Here is an 18,096-nt window from a genome sequence, read left to right on the forward strand (position 1 = left end):
AGACTATATCAAAATTCATATCTAAGCTAATCTTTTTTTGTGCCATAATCTGCATAGCCGTTGCATTAATAACTGCCAATACGCAATCGTGCAGAATTTTTTTCTCCCACTTTGTTTTAACAATAGAGTGAGTGGTCTTCACAATAAACGATCTTTAGCAGTGCTCGCTCATCACTGACCCGGAAAAGAAAATAGCAAAAAAATAAAGAAGAAGAAAAAGAAGTTTCCCGCCCGGTTTTGTTGCGACTTTGCACCCTCTACCACAGCTGGGAGCTACATACATTGTCATAGACAAACATGAGACGAACCAGAGCCTCGAGAAATAAAAGTCAGAGCGCCATAGAAAATGAAGAAGTTAAGTGTAAAACAGGTTGGTGCTTGTTTTTAGCTACACGGGACAGCAACGGTTAGCGGTTGTAGTTTAACTACGTCACTTAGTCCGGAAAGCTAAGACATCAATTCATTTATGATATATTTTTTTACTTCTCCTTTGAACAATACAACAGTCCAACACGAAGTACTATATTAAATGAAGCCTAAATTTAGTATTAGATTTAGTTTATCTCAAATTTCTTATAAGGCGTTCTCTGTTTGGGGTAAAACTGATATCAATTTTATTTAATGTTTTGTTCATTTATCATACCAGTTTTTAAAGAGATTATTTGATTATTTAACCCTTGAAATCAACTGAAATATTGGATTTTCATCACACAGAGTTTAACATGTTTCAATCTTTCAAGAAGCTTACATATTTAAGGTTAAATAGAAAAACGACAACTGTGAACAACAACATAAACTTATGAAATTATTGGCACATAGAAAATGAACAGTGTGGAAATGTAAGCAATCAATGGAAAGCAGGTAAAGGTGTATCATTAAGACATTTAATTTCAATTCATTCAGCTAGACCTTACTTTTGCTCTATTTGGGCCTAAATCTTTGCGATAGCGCTGTGATTTAAATGGTTTAACTTTTAAGTCTGATTTAATTTTGTAGGTATTTTTGGTAAATCCATTACATTAATAGGTTATAACCAGCCCCCCTGTGTCTGTTTGTGATCAGTGTGGCAGTGGAAAGGAGATGAAGGACAGTGGGAACCGTACCCGCCTGCAGCCGGCGCCTTGCTGGACTCCGCCGTCTCTTCAGGGCAGACATCTGTCACTCTGAACCTGGGCTCGGGGACGGCCTACGAAGTTGATCTGAAGAAGATGGTCCAGATTAATCCTGTGACAAAGTACAAGAGGAAAGTTCGCTCTCAGATCGTAAAACCAGGTTTGTAGTACTTTGCCTGGCCGAAAAAGAAGTCATAACCTTGATTTAACTAAAGAAATAGGTAAGATCCTCCCATTGGAAAAGCACCGCAGTGGTTATATTTAGTCTTAACTGATGCAGTGAGGAGCTTCTCACTCCTTAAACAACCATGTGAAGAAATTATTGAGTCTGCATCAAGCAAATAAAACAATCTAAAGACTAAAAACTGGGTTTAAAACTGTCCGTTTATTAAAACCTGGAAGGATGGTGGTGACGCATCGTCTCCACAGGATCAATAAAACGTTTTGTAACATCAAATAAAAGAAAAATCAACATACAGTTCAACAATAACTCACAATATTAGGACTTCAACAGCTGTGTAGCCTTAGGTAGACCACTTATTAGCGAGGCTAACTGGAAAACCAAGGTTTAAGTTTTCTAGAGAGCATGAAGATTGCAAAATGGAGCGATGGAAAAATGTCTTGTGGTCTGATTAGTAGAAGTTTATCCTGTTTTAGAGTGATGGGTGTTAATGTGTAAGAAGAGCAGCAGCTGAAATCCTGCACCAGTCATGAGGGTCAGCTTTATGACCTGGGGCTGCTTCAGTTTTTCCGATTTAATTTAATTCTTTATTAGATTGGAGTTTTCTACTTATTGTTGTGTAAATAAACTATCTTACTGCATGTATTTCACCCCCTCCCCCTTGTTCTCTTCTTGTGTTAAGAAAGTTTAAATGGAGCTGGTGATGAGGAGGCTCAAGCTGAAAAACCGGTTGAAGTTAAAAAGGAGGAGACTAAAGAGCAGCCTGCAGCGAAGAGGAGGAGAGGACAAAGCAAGAGACAGACAAAAACAGAAGAAACGCCCAAAGAGGACGTAAAAAGCGAAGGTATGGCGGATCCAACTGTTATATACTTTATGTGAAATGGGATTAAACAGGAGTCTTTAGCTGTGGAAGTACTGCTGATACCAGCGCCATGTTGTAATGTCAGAGATGAAACCGGGCCATCAGTTTTCCACATTAATGATCCGTTTCTGATCTGCTTTTGCTTCGCAGAGGTTGTGAGAACGGTGGTGATGAAAGGCAAAGCTCCAGTGGACCTCGAATGCAAAGCCAAACTTGGAAAGGTGCTTTATTTTTTGTGTGTATTCGCAGGAGATATGAAACTCCTGACTCAGTCATGACTGTGGTTTGCCTTTTTAAAGTCACCCCTCCAGTTACAGTTCCCCCTGTGGGCCGCACCCCGTCCTGTGAATGCTTCCGTATTCAGTGAAATGTTGTGTGCAACAAAAGAAACATTTGATCAAAGTCTAAATGTCACGTTAGAGCTTTCTAAATAAGCGGTCATGCAAAGGCAGAATGAGACAACGATCAGTGGCAGAAGAATTGGGCTGTTTTAACTGTTTAATAGGAATAATGTCCAAATTTCTCTTCCTTGCTTTCAATTTAATCAGCAGCTGCTTTAAGTGTCTCGTCCTCAGTAAAACTCAGTAAAATTTATGATGATTTCCTGCTCATCTTTGACAAGTGATAGCTGGTAAAATGTGGCTTTTTACCAAACAAAATCAGCGGTTTCAGGATGTCAGAACTTTTTATTTATAAAATTAATCAATTCTGTTGGGACATTGCAGGTTAAATCAATCAGGAATCCCACTCTGAATTTTCATTTTTGATAGTTGAAACTATTTTTTTACATGACAAGAAATGTGAGCCACTAAGATGTTATTCATCTCACAGCATCTATTACAGATGAGCTGCCAATACTTTAGATTTTACTTAATTTATAAAGCAAGTTTAAGAGTTTCAGAAAGCTCCCTATTACAAACACGCAGTGATATTAGAGACAAAAGGTATTATAAGTATCCAGCTATTTTTTTTTCACCTTATGGGAAATTGACTGTTGGTTAGTGAGAAAACAGTCGCCTTTAACATTTAGATTACGAGAGAAAACAATGTATTCAGTGAAAAATGTGAGCAAAAAGGTGTTTTTGCCTTTTTATCAGACTTATCAGGCGTCTTTAAACCCATTCAACTCCTAAAACATAAAACTTTAAGGCAAATATTGAAAAGTTTTATGAAAAACTTGTTTTTACAGTGCAGTTACCTTTTCTCTTCCAGGCTCATGTTTATAGTGAAGGAGATGATGTCTACGATGTGATGCTAAACCAGGTAAAATGCTGAATATTCAACGTCAAGTTGGGGGAAAATATTCTGGATGTTACATCAAATTTGTCGGCGTGCAGCTTTTAAACTGTTTACAGAAGGAGGACTGATGAGGCTTTTTTTTTTAGCTTTAACAAACTTTAGTTTAATTTTTTAACTAGTGAGAAGGTGAATTGTTTTGTTTTTTAGCTTAAAGCAAACGCTTTATGACTTATTTTGCAGACAAATCTTCAGCACAACAACAACAAATACTACCTGATCCAGCTGCTGGAAGACGACAGCTCCAAGGCTTACAGCGTGTGGATGAGATGGGGCAGAGGTGACACAGCCGCTCGCTGATCCTTTATTTACTAGATTCATGGAAATGCTCACCACAAAGCTCTTTTCTTTCAGTGTAACTGACAGATAAAATTCTTCAGTGTGATTGCTTTTATTTGCTGTTTCCACAGTGGGCAAAGTGGGTCAAAACAGCCTCACAGCCTGTGCTGGAGACCTGCTGAAGGCCAAAGATGTCTTCAAGAAAAAGTGAGAACGTGTAGCTGACTGAGATGTCTCTATATGTCCTCTGTGGAAGGGCTTTGAGTGAAATTCTGAAACTTTTGCTGCAGGTTCCTTGACAAGACAAAGAACGAGTGGGAAGACCGGCAGAGTTTTGAGAAAGTAGCTGGAAAATATGACATGCTGTTCATGGACTACAGTACCAATGCAAAGGTAAGTTTAAGTATAAAGGATTGTGTCTTCTCTTTGGTTTTAGGCCTTCTAAGTCCTCATGGCGGAGCAGGTCAGTGTGTTATTCTGACTGTTTTTCACTGTTCCAGGAGGAAAACCAGACCACGGTGGATGCTGCACCCACAAAGAGGACCTCGAAGCTGGATGTGAAGGTTCAGTCTCTCCTTGAGCTCATCTGTGACCTTAAAGCCATGGAGGAGTGTGTGCTGGAGATGAAGTTTGACATCCGGAAAGCTCCTCTCGGTTGTTCAGGCTTTAATATCAAATTATAGCTGCACTTAACTGTGATGCTCTCTTCTAATACCTTCACATTTCATCCGTAGGCAAGCTGACCTCGGAGCAGATCCGTGCAGGCTACGCAGCACTGAAGAAAATCGAGGAGTGTATGAAGAGGAAGGGTGGCCATAGGGAGCTGCTGGAAGCATGCAACCAGTTTTACACCCGCATCCCACATAACTTTGGGTAGGCAGTATGCAGCTGAGCCATAAGCAGGATGCAGGGATGCTGCAGAAAACACAAAGTCTTAACCGTTTGCAGTGGATTTTATATTGCTGTAACTAAAAGGTGTAATTCTCCAGGTTAAAAACTCCCCCAATCATCCGCACAGAAGAGGAGCTGAAGGAAAAAATTGCTCTTTTGGAGGTAAAATGTAATAATATTCAGGGCTCCAGAACATGTTTTTCCACTGGAAAAGGAACTAATGTTCCTTAAATGAAAATTTTAGGATTGATTTTACCAAAACTTAGTCATACTAGAACGAATAAAAAAAGGTTTTGTATTTCTATTCAAGGTGTTAGTGTGTGGAATAAGCTAAATGAGAACTTAAAAAGTTGTAAAACAGTAGAAAATTTAAAAAAAAGGTATTATCATTATTAATTGAAAATTATAAAACTATAGTATGATTGATGGACATTGTTTTGCTTTAAATCTTCTGTCATGTTCAGATCTTTTCTGTAAAGCTGTAAAATATCGGCTGCAAATTACCTTACCTTACCTATACTGTAGATCTCATAGGTGAGATAGATTAATCCACTCCTTTAAAATAAAACAGCATCTTGCTGCTTCTGTTTGCAAATGTTTCAGTTTTCAGCTCATTTCAAAGACAAAGTGATCCTGAAGCCTTGACGTCATCCATTTTTACTCTGTTCCTGTGTCGGTCTGCTGCATGCCGAACAGAACGCATGCGTATAATGTCTGCTGTCTTCTCTTTAAGGCGTTAAGTGACATCCAGATTGCAGTTAAAATGGTCCAGTCCAGTAAGGAAGGTGATGAACATCCCCTGGACAGACAGTACCACTCCCTCCAGTGTGGAGTGCAGCCTCTGGATTCCAGCAGCCCTGAATATGCGGTCAGTTTGACTTACCTTATACAAACAATTAGAACTCCTAAGCCAGTCAGATAGATTCAAAACACTCATTAGGACTTAATTATTGCTAGCCTGCCAAAATGTAAAGTCTGATCTGCCTGCTCTTAGTGTTAAATGGCACCAATCAAAGTGTTTATAGACGCCTTCCCACAGTAGAGCCCACTGTCGTTTCTCCATCAACAGCCAGTTCAGTGCACTAAGCGTCAATAGCTGTCTACATGTGTTCTTAAAATGTGCTCATGCGATTAGATTAGACAGTCAGTCTCTGCATGGATCTGTTTGTGTTTAAACGTCACCTCACTGCTCTACGCTGTGGGCTACGTCACACACACGTCAGCGTTGGTAGGCAACAAACAGGACTTTGGTTGTAAGTCTGCCAATGTGTTATATTCAGTGGCCTAACTTAACTGAAAGTGAAGCTTTTAAACTGCAGTTTTCATTCCGGAAACTGTATAAAAAGTTGTTCTTACTGTAAATAGTAACCTCGCTCTTACGCTTCTGTTATGTTGCATTTAAACTCCAGCTTTGAGCAGCAGAAATGCCTTTCGACTTGGTTCCAAACGTTAATGTCGATGAATGAAAGGCGACGTCCAGGATGGGCCTGAAGTTTCGCTCACAGCTGCTCTGTTTGAGATAACATCCTGTGTGTTTGAACTGTGCATCACAGGTTTTATTTTATTTAAAAACTGGAAAAACAACAAAATAATCCAGTTGGAAGCAGTTCTCATCTCAGACCACCACCGAATATGGTTCAATTCTTTACTTAGACCTGCCCACTTGTTATCGGATCAGTATGGACTCCGTCTGGCTCCATGAATTATAACTTATAGAGGCGCTTTAAGTCTATTAAGACCCCCATCTCAAGACTCTTAAATAGTTTTTATCCATTCAACATTAAAGAACTGAACACAGTGGTGAAGTTATCTTACCCTGCTCTTTTAACTGGACTTCCCAAAAAGAGCATTAAACATCTGCAGCTCATCCAGAACGCTGCTGCTGGAGTTTTAACCCGGACTAAGAGATCTGAACACATCACAGCAGCTTTAAAATCTTTACACTGGCTTCCAGTCAGTCACAGAATAGATTTTAAAAGCCTGCTGATGGTTTACAAATCACAGAACAGTTTAGGCCTAAAATACATCTGTGATATGTTCAGAGAATATAAACCCAGCAGAGCTGTTAGATCCAAGGACTCAGGTCAGCTGGTCCAGTCCAGAGTCCAGACTAAACATGGAGAAGCAGCATTTAGCTGTTATGCTGCAAACAAGTGGAACAAACTGCCAGTGGAGATTAAACTTTCACCAAATGGAGACATTTTTAAATCCAGGTTAAAGACATTTCTGTTCTCATGTGTCTATGCATGAAATCTGCACGATATCTTTGAACTTATCTGGACTGTTGCTCGTTTTTAAATTCCTTTAAATTATTTTAATTGTTTCTCTTTATATTCTTTTATGTATTTTTTAATGCTTCTGCCACTCCCTGCTGCAATGCTTTTGTTTTATGTCAAGCACTTTGAATTGTTTTGTACATGAAATGTGCTATACAAATAAATTTGATTTGATTTTGATGATACCCAGTTATACTGTGAGATGTTTGCTGCTACCAGTTACTTATTTTTTTATTTATTGTTTATGTAAGTGGGTGTATTAATTATCTTAATTTATTAAGGTTTATTATGTGTTACTTTTATTCCTTTTTTGCATTAGATTTAGTGACAATCTGCATTTTTTTCAGTCCCAGCTAACACAGCTCTCCTCCTCTCTGTGTGAAGGTGATAGAGAAGTATCTCCAGTCCACTCACGCCCCCACCCACAGTGACTTCACCATGAGCGTCCTTGACATCTTCTCGCTGGACAGAGACGGGGAGAGCGGCGGCTTCCTCTCAGACTTACACAACAGGTCAGCAGAAACACCCCCACTGGTTTATGTCACCTCACATGTTGACTTTGAAAAGTGATTTCTCAATTTCCACCGACGTTAATCATCCCTTTTGTCTGCCAGGACTCTGCTGTGGCACGGTTCCCGTCTCTCCAACTGGGTCGGCATCCTCAGTAAGGGCCTCCGAGTGGCCCCACCTGAGGCTCCTGTCACTGGTTACATGGTAGGATAATCGGTCAAATCCTTGTCTTCTGACTCTTTAACAGAAATCGTAAAGTCACACATAGAAAATTATAAACAGTATCATTTTGGAAGTGATTTTTGACTTTTTATACGTGTATTTTCCAACATTTTGGCTGTTCACTACCAAATTTAGCAACATTTTCTTCCTCATTCAGTTCGGTAAAGGTATCTACTTTGCTGACATGTCATCAAAAAGTGCCAACTACTGTTTTGCCAACCAGAACAACCACGTTGGACTGCTGCTACTGTGTGAGGTGAGTTCCTTTGTTTACAGTGTCCACTTGTTTTGACCAGCAGGTGGTGCTCTGAGACTCCTGATTTATCTGCCTGTACAAAAAAATGCAGCGTTCTGTGTAAATCCAACACGATCTGAACAATTTGGCTCAGATATGATGCAGCGCTTGTTTCCAACAGGTCGCCCTGGGAGACTGTAACGAGCTGCTGGACGCCGACTACGAGGCCAGCAACCTGCCTGCTGGAAAACACAGCACCAAGGGCCTGGGACAGACTGGACCTGACCCCAAAAACTCCGTCACACTGTTAGTCGCTCTCATTACAGTTACAGATTTCATACAGGTCAAACATTGATTCGGTCGAGTCTGGCGGTTACACAACAAAAAAATCACTACACTGTCTGACGGCGAAGCTTATTAATTATATTCAGTAATTAAACTCGATGACTTACAGTTATCTGATCACTGGTATCATGTGATGTGTCCTGTTCAGCGTGACGTGTAGCTCAGAGATCTTTCCATCCTCACGGTGTTTGCATACACGCAGAAACTGCTCATCTAGAAAGACTTTTCTGTCAAGGGTGACGTTCAAACCCTTCATGCAAATGTCAGGTTGTGTAACAGAAAGTCAAAATGCTAAATGCCCGAACTCTTGTTTGCTCTGCCGTGACTCAGCGGCTCTAATGGACTGACCTCCCTCTGCCCTCATTTGTTCTGCTGTTTCTCCCGCTGTGCCTCTTTCTCTGTAGATTAAAAAACAAATCATGCTTTTCGTTACACAACAGTCAGCAGGGCACGGAGCGCAGCTCGCATTTTTGTCAGGCAACCTTGAAATGAAAGTCTGAGTCGCCACGATGGACCGCTTGATTGTTTTATTCGATTACTTGTTAGATTTAATTAAAAACCAAGGAAATGACTATGAAGCGAATGTTTCTGAGCGCTGAAGCTCGATATAGATAAGACATCTGAGGATGTATTGTGCTTTCTGATTTAGTGAGGGACTTTTTTTGACCAGCTTCTATTTATAATTACCTTCTTTCTGCGGCTGATTGCATCTGACTGCAGAGTTTGATTATCAAAGACGTCTTCTCAATCTACCTCATAGAGCCGTGTTCAGGGGCTTTAACTGGATACACGTTTCAGTGGGAAACGCTTAGGGTTGAATTACTTAATTATTAAAAACCGTAGCACTCACAGTGTGAATGTCAGATGCAGTTAATACGAGGCGTTGTAGTTCATGTGTAGTTATTGAATACAGACCTTTTAGCCTCTGAGTGAGCACTTTGTTTTGCACACAAACCGTTGATGACGGCGTGCGCCCACTGCAGAGAGGAGTTGGCTTCACCAGTGCATATATTCATCTCTGAGTGTCTTTGTTTTCGGCTGAGGATTAGAGGAACAGCACACTTAAGCAACAAATGCTATCTGGGGAAATTGAGCTGTTTTTCCTCTCGGTTTCCTGTCTTAATTGAGCGAATAACAATGCATTTGTTAATAATTTAAACAATTACAATAATTGTTATTGGCCACTGTTTTCTAAAGAATAGGAGCAAACGTCACATTGCTGCTAAAAGGTTCCCAGTGTTATGATTTCTGCCCGTTAGTTTTCAGATTCTGATCTTTAACAGGAATTTATTTGCTCTAAAAACTTTTGTTTGTAAAAAACAGAGGAAATCTGTCAGTTTGTTTGATTCTTTGTCTCTCTTTTTCCTCCTCAGGGACGGTGCGACGGTGCCGATGGGCCCCGGGGTGAGAACGGGAGTCGGTAAAACCGGCAGTTACTCCCTCCTCTACAACGAGTTCATTGTTTACAATCCGGCGCAGATCCGCATGCGGTACCTGCTGAGGATCCGGTTTAACTATTCTTCACTGTGGTGAAAGAAACCTGTGGATGAAGCAGAGAGGAGACTTTTATGCTTCATGTGCAGCTGATTCTGGGGTCTTGTTTGGATTAGCTGTCAGACCTGAACACACTGTTGTTGCCAGGCAGATCTTCCTGCTTTTACTGACACTGATTTGTCAACTGATGGAAAGAATATTCTGCTTCTCCAAACTAAATAGCTCTGGGATCTCTGAATCTGAGACATTTGGAGTCAAGTTGAAATACAACGAAGCAGCAGTGAATAATAGCCTCATAACAATTTAACCGGTTCAGATTAGTTGCAGTTCAGCCTGATACCGTTGACTCTTTAAACCTTCTAACTACAGCCTGTTTCTGTCTGAGGGACCTTTAGGGTGGAGGGGTTATTAATGGTTATTAAGGTGAGAAATTCAAGTGAGAAAAATAACAAGTTTGGGGATTTCTGTAATTCATTGTCAGCTCTCTGTAATGTCGGACCCTATCATCTATTTAGATTTTTTTTTTTAGTTAAACTACAGGTTTACTTCATTGGACGTTGGACTTATTATCTTTGAAATGAATTGAAAAGAAGTGAAGACGATCTGAAGAACATTTTGCACTACATTTTGTCCACGTTGCTTTAAATGGTGAATGTACTCGTATCAATAAAAGCTGTTTTTATCCACATTTATTTCACTTTGGTGTTTGCTTCTGGCCTTCTGGATGTTATTCAGCATCTGACTGAAAATATTAAAGATGTTGGTGGAACTCCTCCAGACAGTTTGGATGTAATGAAACGAGTCTTAAAGATGGGGTTATATTTTTATTCAGGTAAAAATAAGATAGGATTCTTTCATTGTTGCTATTAAAACACGAGGCAGTTAGAGTATATACATAAGGATAAAGGACGCTTTCCTTTACAGTGTGATGTGAACGCAGTTTCACCTCCTCCCCAGCAGGTAGAGGAAGATGAGGACTATGTCCAGGTAGATGGTGAGAGCAGCGTTGATGTATTCCTCTGGATCCAGGCGGTAGCTCATCATCCCCATCATCAGCTGACAGTCGATCATCAGGAACTGAGGCGGGGAGCGAGATTTAGAACAGGGTGAGGAGTCACTGCTGCTTGATTACATGCCAATAACAGGCATTTAGCATTTAATACATTTAGAGAAAACGCAGCATGAAAAGCACAAGGCGACTAAAATATTGGCTGCTGCTGCCACCTCATAAAATCCATGAAATATATTTAAACCATCCTTCATTTGATATAAAACACAGTACCTAAAACAAACACCACTGTTGTGCTTTCATACCAGACCTCTAACTTTATCTAGAATAGTTTCCTCTTATTATTTTCCAATGACTCGTTCCATAGACTTCCTGCTACTCATCCAGGTTAAGTGATGATTAACTTGTCGATACAATAAACAACTGACAAAAATGGGGTCATTATATTTATTTACTTGACTAATAAGTCAAGGCTGAGCGTCATTATTGGTTTTTATAAATATGTTTCACACTTTTAGCAATCAAAAGGGGCATTTAGATTCAACTATTTTTTATTTATATATGAAAACAGACTGCAATGAGCCAAAAAGTCATTTAAACCCCTAATTTACTTGATAATTGCACAATATATGTTAACCACAGTTTTTAGAGGTTTGAACCCATCTTAAACTTTACATGTTAATCATGATATTAACCACTTCCCCTTATTTAGCTAAGATTTTGTAAGATGTTCCTCCGGCTGTTTTTATTTTAATTTTTTTACTGTTTTTTTTTTTTTAATTTGAACTTCTATTTTCCAAAAAGCAGCACAATGTCTCAGTTTCTGTATTTTATATGTTGTTTTTGTGCTTTTAAATTATTTGAAAATCACAGGATTCTGTTTTTATGTACATTTTTCACATGGCCACACTTTTTATTTATTATTATTATTATTATTATTATTATTATTAATATTAATATGATTATTTTTATTATTATTATTATTATTATTATTATTATTATTATTATTTATTATTATTATTATTATTAGTGAGGTTGTAATTTCTTTGTGGTCCAAGCAAGTCTTAAAATGAATTTGTTGAACACTTCACAACACAAGAATGACGTGTATCAGTGGTGTTTAACACTTGTGAAGAGTTCCTAATGACTTATATGTGACGTGACTCAAAGTCTTTGTCACAGTACTGTCACCATGATGCACATCTGCTGTCCTCACCAGTGAATACAGCAGAGCTCCCAGACATCCGTAGGCGATGTCGGAGATGTAGGAGTAGTAGAAGGTGCAGAAGAACCCAAACATGATGAAGTCCACAGCCACGATCAACAGGACGCCGTAACAAATGGTGAAATCATATCGAGTCTGGAAATGACACAGAGAGATGAGAACTCATTTAGTAATTTAATCAATAAATTAAATCCATATAGCTGACAGTTAGCACGGCCCACTCACACACCAGGCTAGCATCTATCTTTTTATAATAACTTGAGAAATTTCTTGTAATTCTTTTATCATTATTATTATTTTTTCACATTAACTGTGATTAATGTCCATGATTGTAATCAAAACATGAGCTTTTGAAAACTGTACCTTACAGTACATCAGCCCTTATTGGCTAAATGAAATCTTTAAAGTGAGATCTGTTGTGGAGCCCCACAGTTTGGACTCAGTTTCTGACACGTGGTCTGCAAAAAAGTCAATTTAATTCATCGTTTTAGCTTCCATCTGTTTGCATAGTGGATACTTTTTAAGCCGTGAAAGAACAGCTATTCAATAAAACCTGTTTTTACTTTGTTTTTACTTTGTTAAAAGTCAGAGAAAAAAGGAGAGGAGTGTATCGATGTCTCCCAGAGAGCACGGTGATGACTTCACTGCCCTCTTTTTTTTCAAACTCACAATGGAAAACTGGAAAGATATTAAGTTCTCTGTGATGTAAAGAGAGAATTGGCTCGTTTTTGCATTTGGAGGAGCTGGAAACAAAGATTATTATTCAGTTTTGAAAAATAATTTAATAAAAACTGACATTTTACCAAATGATTAATCAACTTTTCTTTGACTTCTTGCTCTTTTTTTTCCCCCTAGCACTTGCACCGTGTATCTGTCACATTTGACTAATGACTTTAAAACCGAAGGCCTGCTCAGATGAGTGCACGCTGCTCCGGTATACATCAACTCAGATGTCATTTTGACATGAAATGCAGCTCTTCAGCTCAGCCTGGTCGTCTAACCTGTGCAGAGAAAATGATGATTGCCACAGAAACGACCAGCGTCACAGCCATAGTGATGACCACAGCCGTGGTGTTGTGAAAGGAGGCGATGGTCCCCACCATGTATGACAAACTCAGGGTGACGACAGCCTGCAGCCATAAAATTCAGTACATTAGTCATCGTTATAGCATATGAAACCTTTATGTTATTGTTGTCCGTGTAACAAACACATTCGGGTGCAGATTTCTCTTCTTATTGTTCCGCTCTGCAGCCGGTGGTTAACAAAGACAATGTCGCAAAAGCCTGTAACCGAATTAAAATGCAGAACAAAACCTCAACCAGCCAGTTTTCTTTTGAAAACATTAAAGAAAGAAGATTCTCTGAACTCATCTTAATGTTTAGAAAAGATCTAACTGTTGAGCCAAAGTTATTTTGTTATTTTTCTGTGTTACTGTACCCACACTTTATCGTAGTAGTTGTTAAGCAAAGATGCTCTGAGGCAGCAGTTTGTCTGCATGACTGAAAATATATTTAACTTCTCTTTCAAGATGTGCAATTATTAGGGCTGGGCGAGTTAACTCGTTATTATCGCGTTAACGTATTAATTTTTTAACACCGATACATATTTAAAATTTAGGGGGCTTTGGTACCTTTAATGGATAGGAAAGTTCAGAGAGACAGGAAGCAGGGGGCAGAGAGAGGGGGAACGACACGCAGCACAGGGCAGTCTGATACGGGACTCGAACCGGGGCCAGCTGCAGCGAGGACTATAGCCTCTTGTAAATGGGGTGCCTGCTCAACCCACTACGCCACGGACCACCCCTGTTTTATTATTTATTTTATTTTGTAAAAGTCTGTTGCTCACAGGCTTTTATTTTATAAAAGTCTGTTGCTGTCTGCTGCGGAACCGGAAAAGAAAGTAATCTCCACCAAACATGGAGAAGGGTACGGAACTTTTACTCGGCCATTTTCAATTTAAAGTTCTTCCAGACGGCGGAGTCGACAGAACCAAAGTCATCTGTAAACACTGCCAAGTTGAATTGTCTTCTCAGCGTAGTAGTTCCAGTCTAAAATATCACTTAAAGGCAAAACACACAACTGATAGCAGCAAGTCATTCAAGGAAACAGACAGTGGAGCGAGGCTTCTACATAAAAACTACAGAAAGATGCTGATGTTAAAAGTGTGTTTGCACAGCAAATGTTATGGCACTTTCATTCATATGGCAGCACATTTAAAATAAAACTAAATGCTAAAAGCTATACACTACTTTAGAATTCATTTTTGGATTTTGCGTACAAATGTGATTAATCGTGATTAATCAGGGAAATCATGTGATTAATTAGATTAAACATTTTAATCGTTGCCCAGCCCTAGCAATTATTTCAACTACAAGGCCTTCGTGACGCCATCTTTAACGATCCGCAGCAGAAGCTGGCTCGGCTTCTGTATCTGTGACCCACCAGTCCCACGATGTTCCAGGGGTGACGGCGGCTGAAAGACTGGCAGAAACTGAGGGAGAGCGCCACCACGGCGAAGATGATGAAGGAGCTGAGATAGGCCCACAGGTTGGTCTGCACCGCCTCTTTGACCACGCTGGAGAAGGTGAACAAACACACAACACTGAAGGTGAACAGCAGCTGCAGAGTCAGGATGGCAAAGACCTGTACAAGGAAAGATGAGATACAGCATTTCATGTAAAACACTAAAACATCTGAACTGTAGAAGCAACAAAAATGACAAAAAAAACTCATCTCAGGAGTACATAGAAAGTTTTTGTTCAACATTAACTCATGATTAGAAGGTCAAAAGGAATCACAATAATCCAGGGGTGGAGCAGTGATTTTAAATGTGGGGGTGTTCCAGGGGGGGCACATAAGCGCCACATTAAGCCCATAGACACGACGCTGAAGTTGGCATCCGATTCGCGGATTAAATGGATGGGCATAAAGGGCCATTTCACTGCATTTTTGCATTTTGATCACCCTAAACTAGGTCCTGTATGGTAACTACAATAGTTACACTGCTCACATCTGGATGAAATTATTCTAAAGAGGGTATAGATTAATTAAAACCTTGTTTGGGATTTTTGAAACCTTTTCTGATTTGTGAAAATGCAGAACAGGGCCATTTTACTGCTTTTTTTGTATTCTCATCACCCTAAACTAGGTCCTGTATGGAAACTACAATAGTTACACTGCTCAAATCTGGATAGAATTATTCTAAAGAGGGTACAGAGTCTTTAAAACACATTGTATGTTGGTGCACTACGAGGGTGGGCAAACCGTTAATATAATACATCCATGGGGCAAACGGGTTTACCTTTGGAAAATGTGGTGAAATCATCTTGCTGTAAAAGTGGAATCAGTAAAACCACCAGCCATGTTGGCTAACAGCATGTTCCTGCTTCCATCTGACATGAAGAGTTCAGAAAGTCAAATTACTTGTGCAATTAAATGTGGGAGTGCACAAACCTTTCTAACGAACCCTCTCCTCACTGATTTGTCATCAAAAGACGACGAGGATAGGATTGGGGTTGTTTCCGATGCAGCCTCTGGGTTTATGTCGCTGAAAGACTCGTATCCAGTGGAGGGCTGGTAGGTGTGAGCGGTGCCGGCTTTGGGTGGGTTGAACGTTGCCGGGGCAGCAGAGTAAGGTGGAGGCTGCTGTTCTTGGTAGGAATAGAGCAGTGGGGTGGAGGAACCGGAGCTCGGAGCGTCCATCGTCTGTTTGGATGATGTTTCTGTCATTGTGGATGAAGCTGAAAGACAGATGAAACTTATACAAAGGCTGCAAAAACAAAGGGCAAAAGGGCGTAGTTTAGGATTTTTTGAACAAATTGTGGAATAGACATGAGGAAGTAAAACCTGAGCTGAGGGGACACTTTTCTGAAACTTAGCAGTAACTGTGGGAAAACCAGCGTTGTGGCTTTTTACTTAAGTTTCAAAGATATGTGATGAATGGGAATTTTAACAGAATTTACAGGGTTTGGAAACCCTGTAGCTAAGTGTGGTGATAGTTTCACTTACAGCAACAAGACAAGACCTGTGTTTGAGCAGGAGAAGCCCAGATGTTACTGAACTGATTAAGAAAAGATGTAATCTGTTCAGGTGTGAGAAACAACGAAGCACACCAACCGGCAGCCAGACGCTGAAGCAGCCAAACGGAATTTAGCCATCTTTAATCGTATGATTATTACCTGTGCTTCTCTTAATGTCCTCTGTAGATAAAATGTCCTCTAAAGGAGGGTGAACAGCTTTATAGAGCAGAGAGTGACTTTCTCATCAGGGGCTCAGCACCCACAAAGGTCTGATCCTAGACCCAACCCTTGTTTTAATGTCTACTTCTAAAAACTTCTTGAGTTAATTGACCCTTTAAATTGTTATTAATCACCAAACCGGCCTTTCTGTCACTAAATATTACAAAGAAAGAAAGTGCAGTAGAGTTCAGAATAAAGCCAGTGAGCCTCTTACCTCTGGGTGTGGATGTCTCTCGAGTTGACGAAGCCCAGCGGTCCAACACTGAGCTGTGTGAGGAGGAACTAAAGAACAGGCACCCTGTACATGGTGACGGCATCCACATCTCCCAGCAACCCGTGGTGGAGTTTCACTTCCTGCTTGTTTGAAGTGATGAAAATGAGTTTCTGTCGGAGGCCTCAGTGTTGGAAACTCCTGCTTTGCTTCATATGCAATCAGCTCAAAAAGCCCAGACACCCCTGGTTTAAAGTCTTCTCAGCCCAGACGGGAGTATGATGAGTTCATGATGAACTCCAAGCAAGTACAAAAGGTGTATAAACCGAGGGACTTTTTTATTTTTATTTTTTTTTCCTTGTAAATGCTTAATCTGTGTTAAGATTAAAATGTTTGGCAACTGTTTGTGTCTGTAGCTGAGATCATCAGAGCATCTCTGATTTTCATCCTCAATCCAAATAGAAAGAGAAACAAAAAGACCATTTAGCTCATTCTAATAACGGAATAAGAGGCGTGCATCACTGGAAAAGTCTCTCTTTTAATGTTAAAAGTAGGTTTTTTTTGTTGTCTAAGGCACGTGCAGAAGTTTGTCTGAATAATCTTTGTGTTATTTAGGAATATTCAGGCTCTCTTTCTTGCCGATCACTTTGTGGCATTACATTTTCAGGCTGTCTTGCACATTTAAAATCTACCCTCAGATTTTCAGGAGCTCGTTTGTCTCCAGGTCGCTTCTTTTTAAGTCTGCTTTGTGTCATTTTCTTGTTCCTAAAGCTAATTTCTTATAGTTTATGACTGCATGACTCCCTTAGTTTGCTAATATGCACAACGTGCAGTGAACTTCAATCTTCCTTCTGTTTGTCTTCAAACAAACCGCTCCATTTCCGCTTTCTCGTCCATGCTGGCTTACAGTTCTGAAAGTAAAACACAGCAGAGGAAACGGTTGAAGGTCAGTCTATCATGGTCTAAACCTCCGCTGCGTTTCACAGCTACTGAGGGGAGGTTGTGGTTTTAACTATGAGACAAACATGTTGCGCTATAAATGCAACTATAACGTCTTGTGTGATATAAAATGAGAAAAACAACCCCCGCAAACTCAGACACCCCCGGGAGATCTTTTAAAACTTGGATAACGTTACATGAATAAAACTCAGTTTGATGCAATTGTACCTGCATGTTTTCGGCTTCTAAGTAAAATGTTTTTTTATATCATCAAGTGTTAGATGGAAGAAGAATTACTGAATCCTTTAAGGTTGGAAATGCAAATGTAATCCAACTTATTGTGAGTAAACAAACAAGTAACAGAGGTTGCCATCATTTATATTATTGATCCATTAAGTCATCACTGTAAAGATTTGATACATAAATTGTGATTAATGTCCATGATTGTAATCAAAACAAGAGCTTTTGTAAAAGAAAGAACTTCCATAACAAAAAAGAGTCATAAAATAAAATCAATAATTTCTATTTTTTTTTTTTTTAAATCATTAGACTAATCATTACTAATTTTCAGCTCCTCGTTGTTTTAAAGTTTAATATCTAAGCAATCTTAGTCCTGTTAGGTCATTTAAAAAAGTGAAACTGAACTGAAGCAGGTTTCCGAACAAGCACGCAAACACTTAAAAGAAGCAAACAAGAACAGACATGGACAGAACATCTCTCACACTTATTTATTGTAAAAAATACATATAAAAACAGTTTCTGAGACATACA

The 18,096-nt window shown here is 39.5% G+C and overlaps 2 protein-coding genes across 2 annotated transcripts; one reads left to right on the forward strand and one right to left on the reverse strand.

The window, feature by feature from the left end:
- The first annotated feature begins 187 nt into the window (after positions 1-187).
- parp2 (poly (ADP-ribose) polymerase 2) lies at positions 188-10,391 on the forward strand. The gene is made up of 17 exons (XM_075482829.1): positions 188-370; positions 1,063-1,272; positions 1,976-2,137; positions 2,306-2,376; positions 3,368-3,418; positions 3,635-3,731; positions 3,862-3,937; positions 4,021-4,123; positions 4,231-4,384; positions 4,465-4,603; positions 4,720-4,783; positions 5,355-5,489; positions 7,282-7,409; positions 7,512-7,611; positions 7,787-7,885; positions 8,046-8,170; positions 9,583-10,391. Exons 1-17 carry the CDS (start codon positions 298-300, stop codon positions 9,740-9,742), a joined length of 1,947 nt encoding a protein of 648 aa, XP_075338944.1. The 5' UTR covers positions 188-297; the 3' UTR covers positions 9,743-10,391.
- A 123-nt stretch (positions 10,392-10,514) lies between these two features.
- Positions 10,515-17,341, reverse strand: LOC142398710 (protein lifeguard 1). The gene is made up of 6 exons (XM_075482830.1): positions 16,390-17,341; positions 15,391-15,677; positions 14,380-14,580; positions 12,939-13,067; positions 11,929-12,072; positions 10,515-10,780 (listed from the first exon to the last, which is right to left on the reverse strand). Exons 1-6 carry the CDS (start codon positions 16,496-16,498, stop codon positions 10,646-10,648), a joined length of 1,005 nt encoding a protein of 334 aa, XP_075338945.1. The 5' UTR covers positions 16,499-17,341; the 3' UTR covers positions 10,515-10,645.
- Between the last annotated feature and the right edge of the window lie 755 nt (positions 17,342-18,096).

Source organism: Odontesthes bonariensis, chromosome 14 (assembly GCF_027942865.1).
Source record: "Odontesthes bonariensis isolate fOdoBon6 chromosome 14, fOdoBon6.hap1, whole genome shotgun sequence".
Classification (NCBI taxonomy): Eukaryota; Metazoa; Chordata; class Actinopteri; order Atheriniformes; family Atherinopsidae; genus Odontesthes; species Odontesthes bonariensis.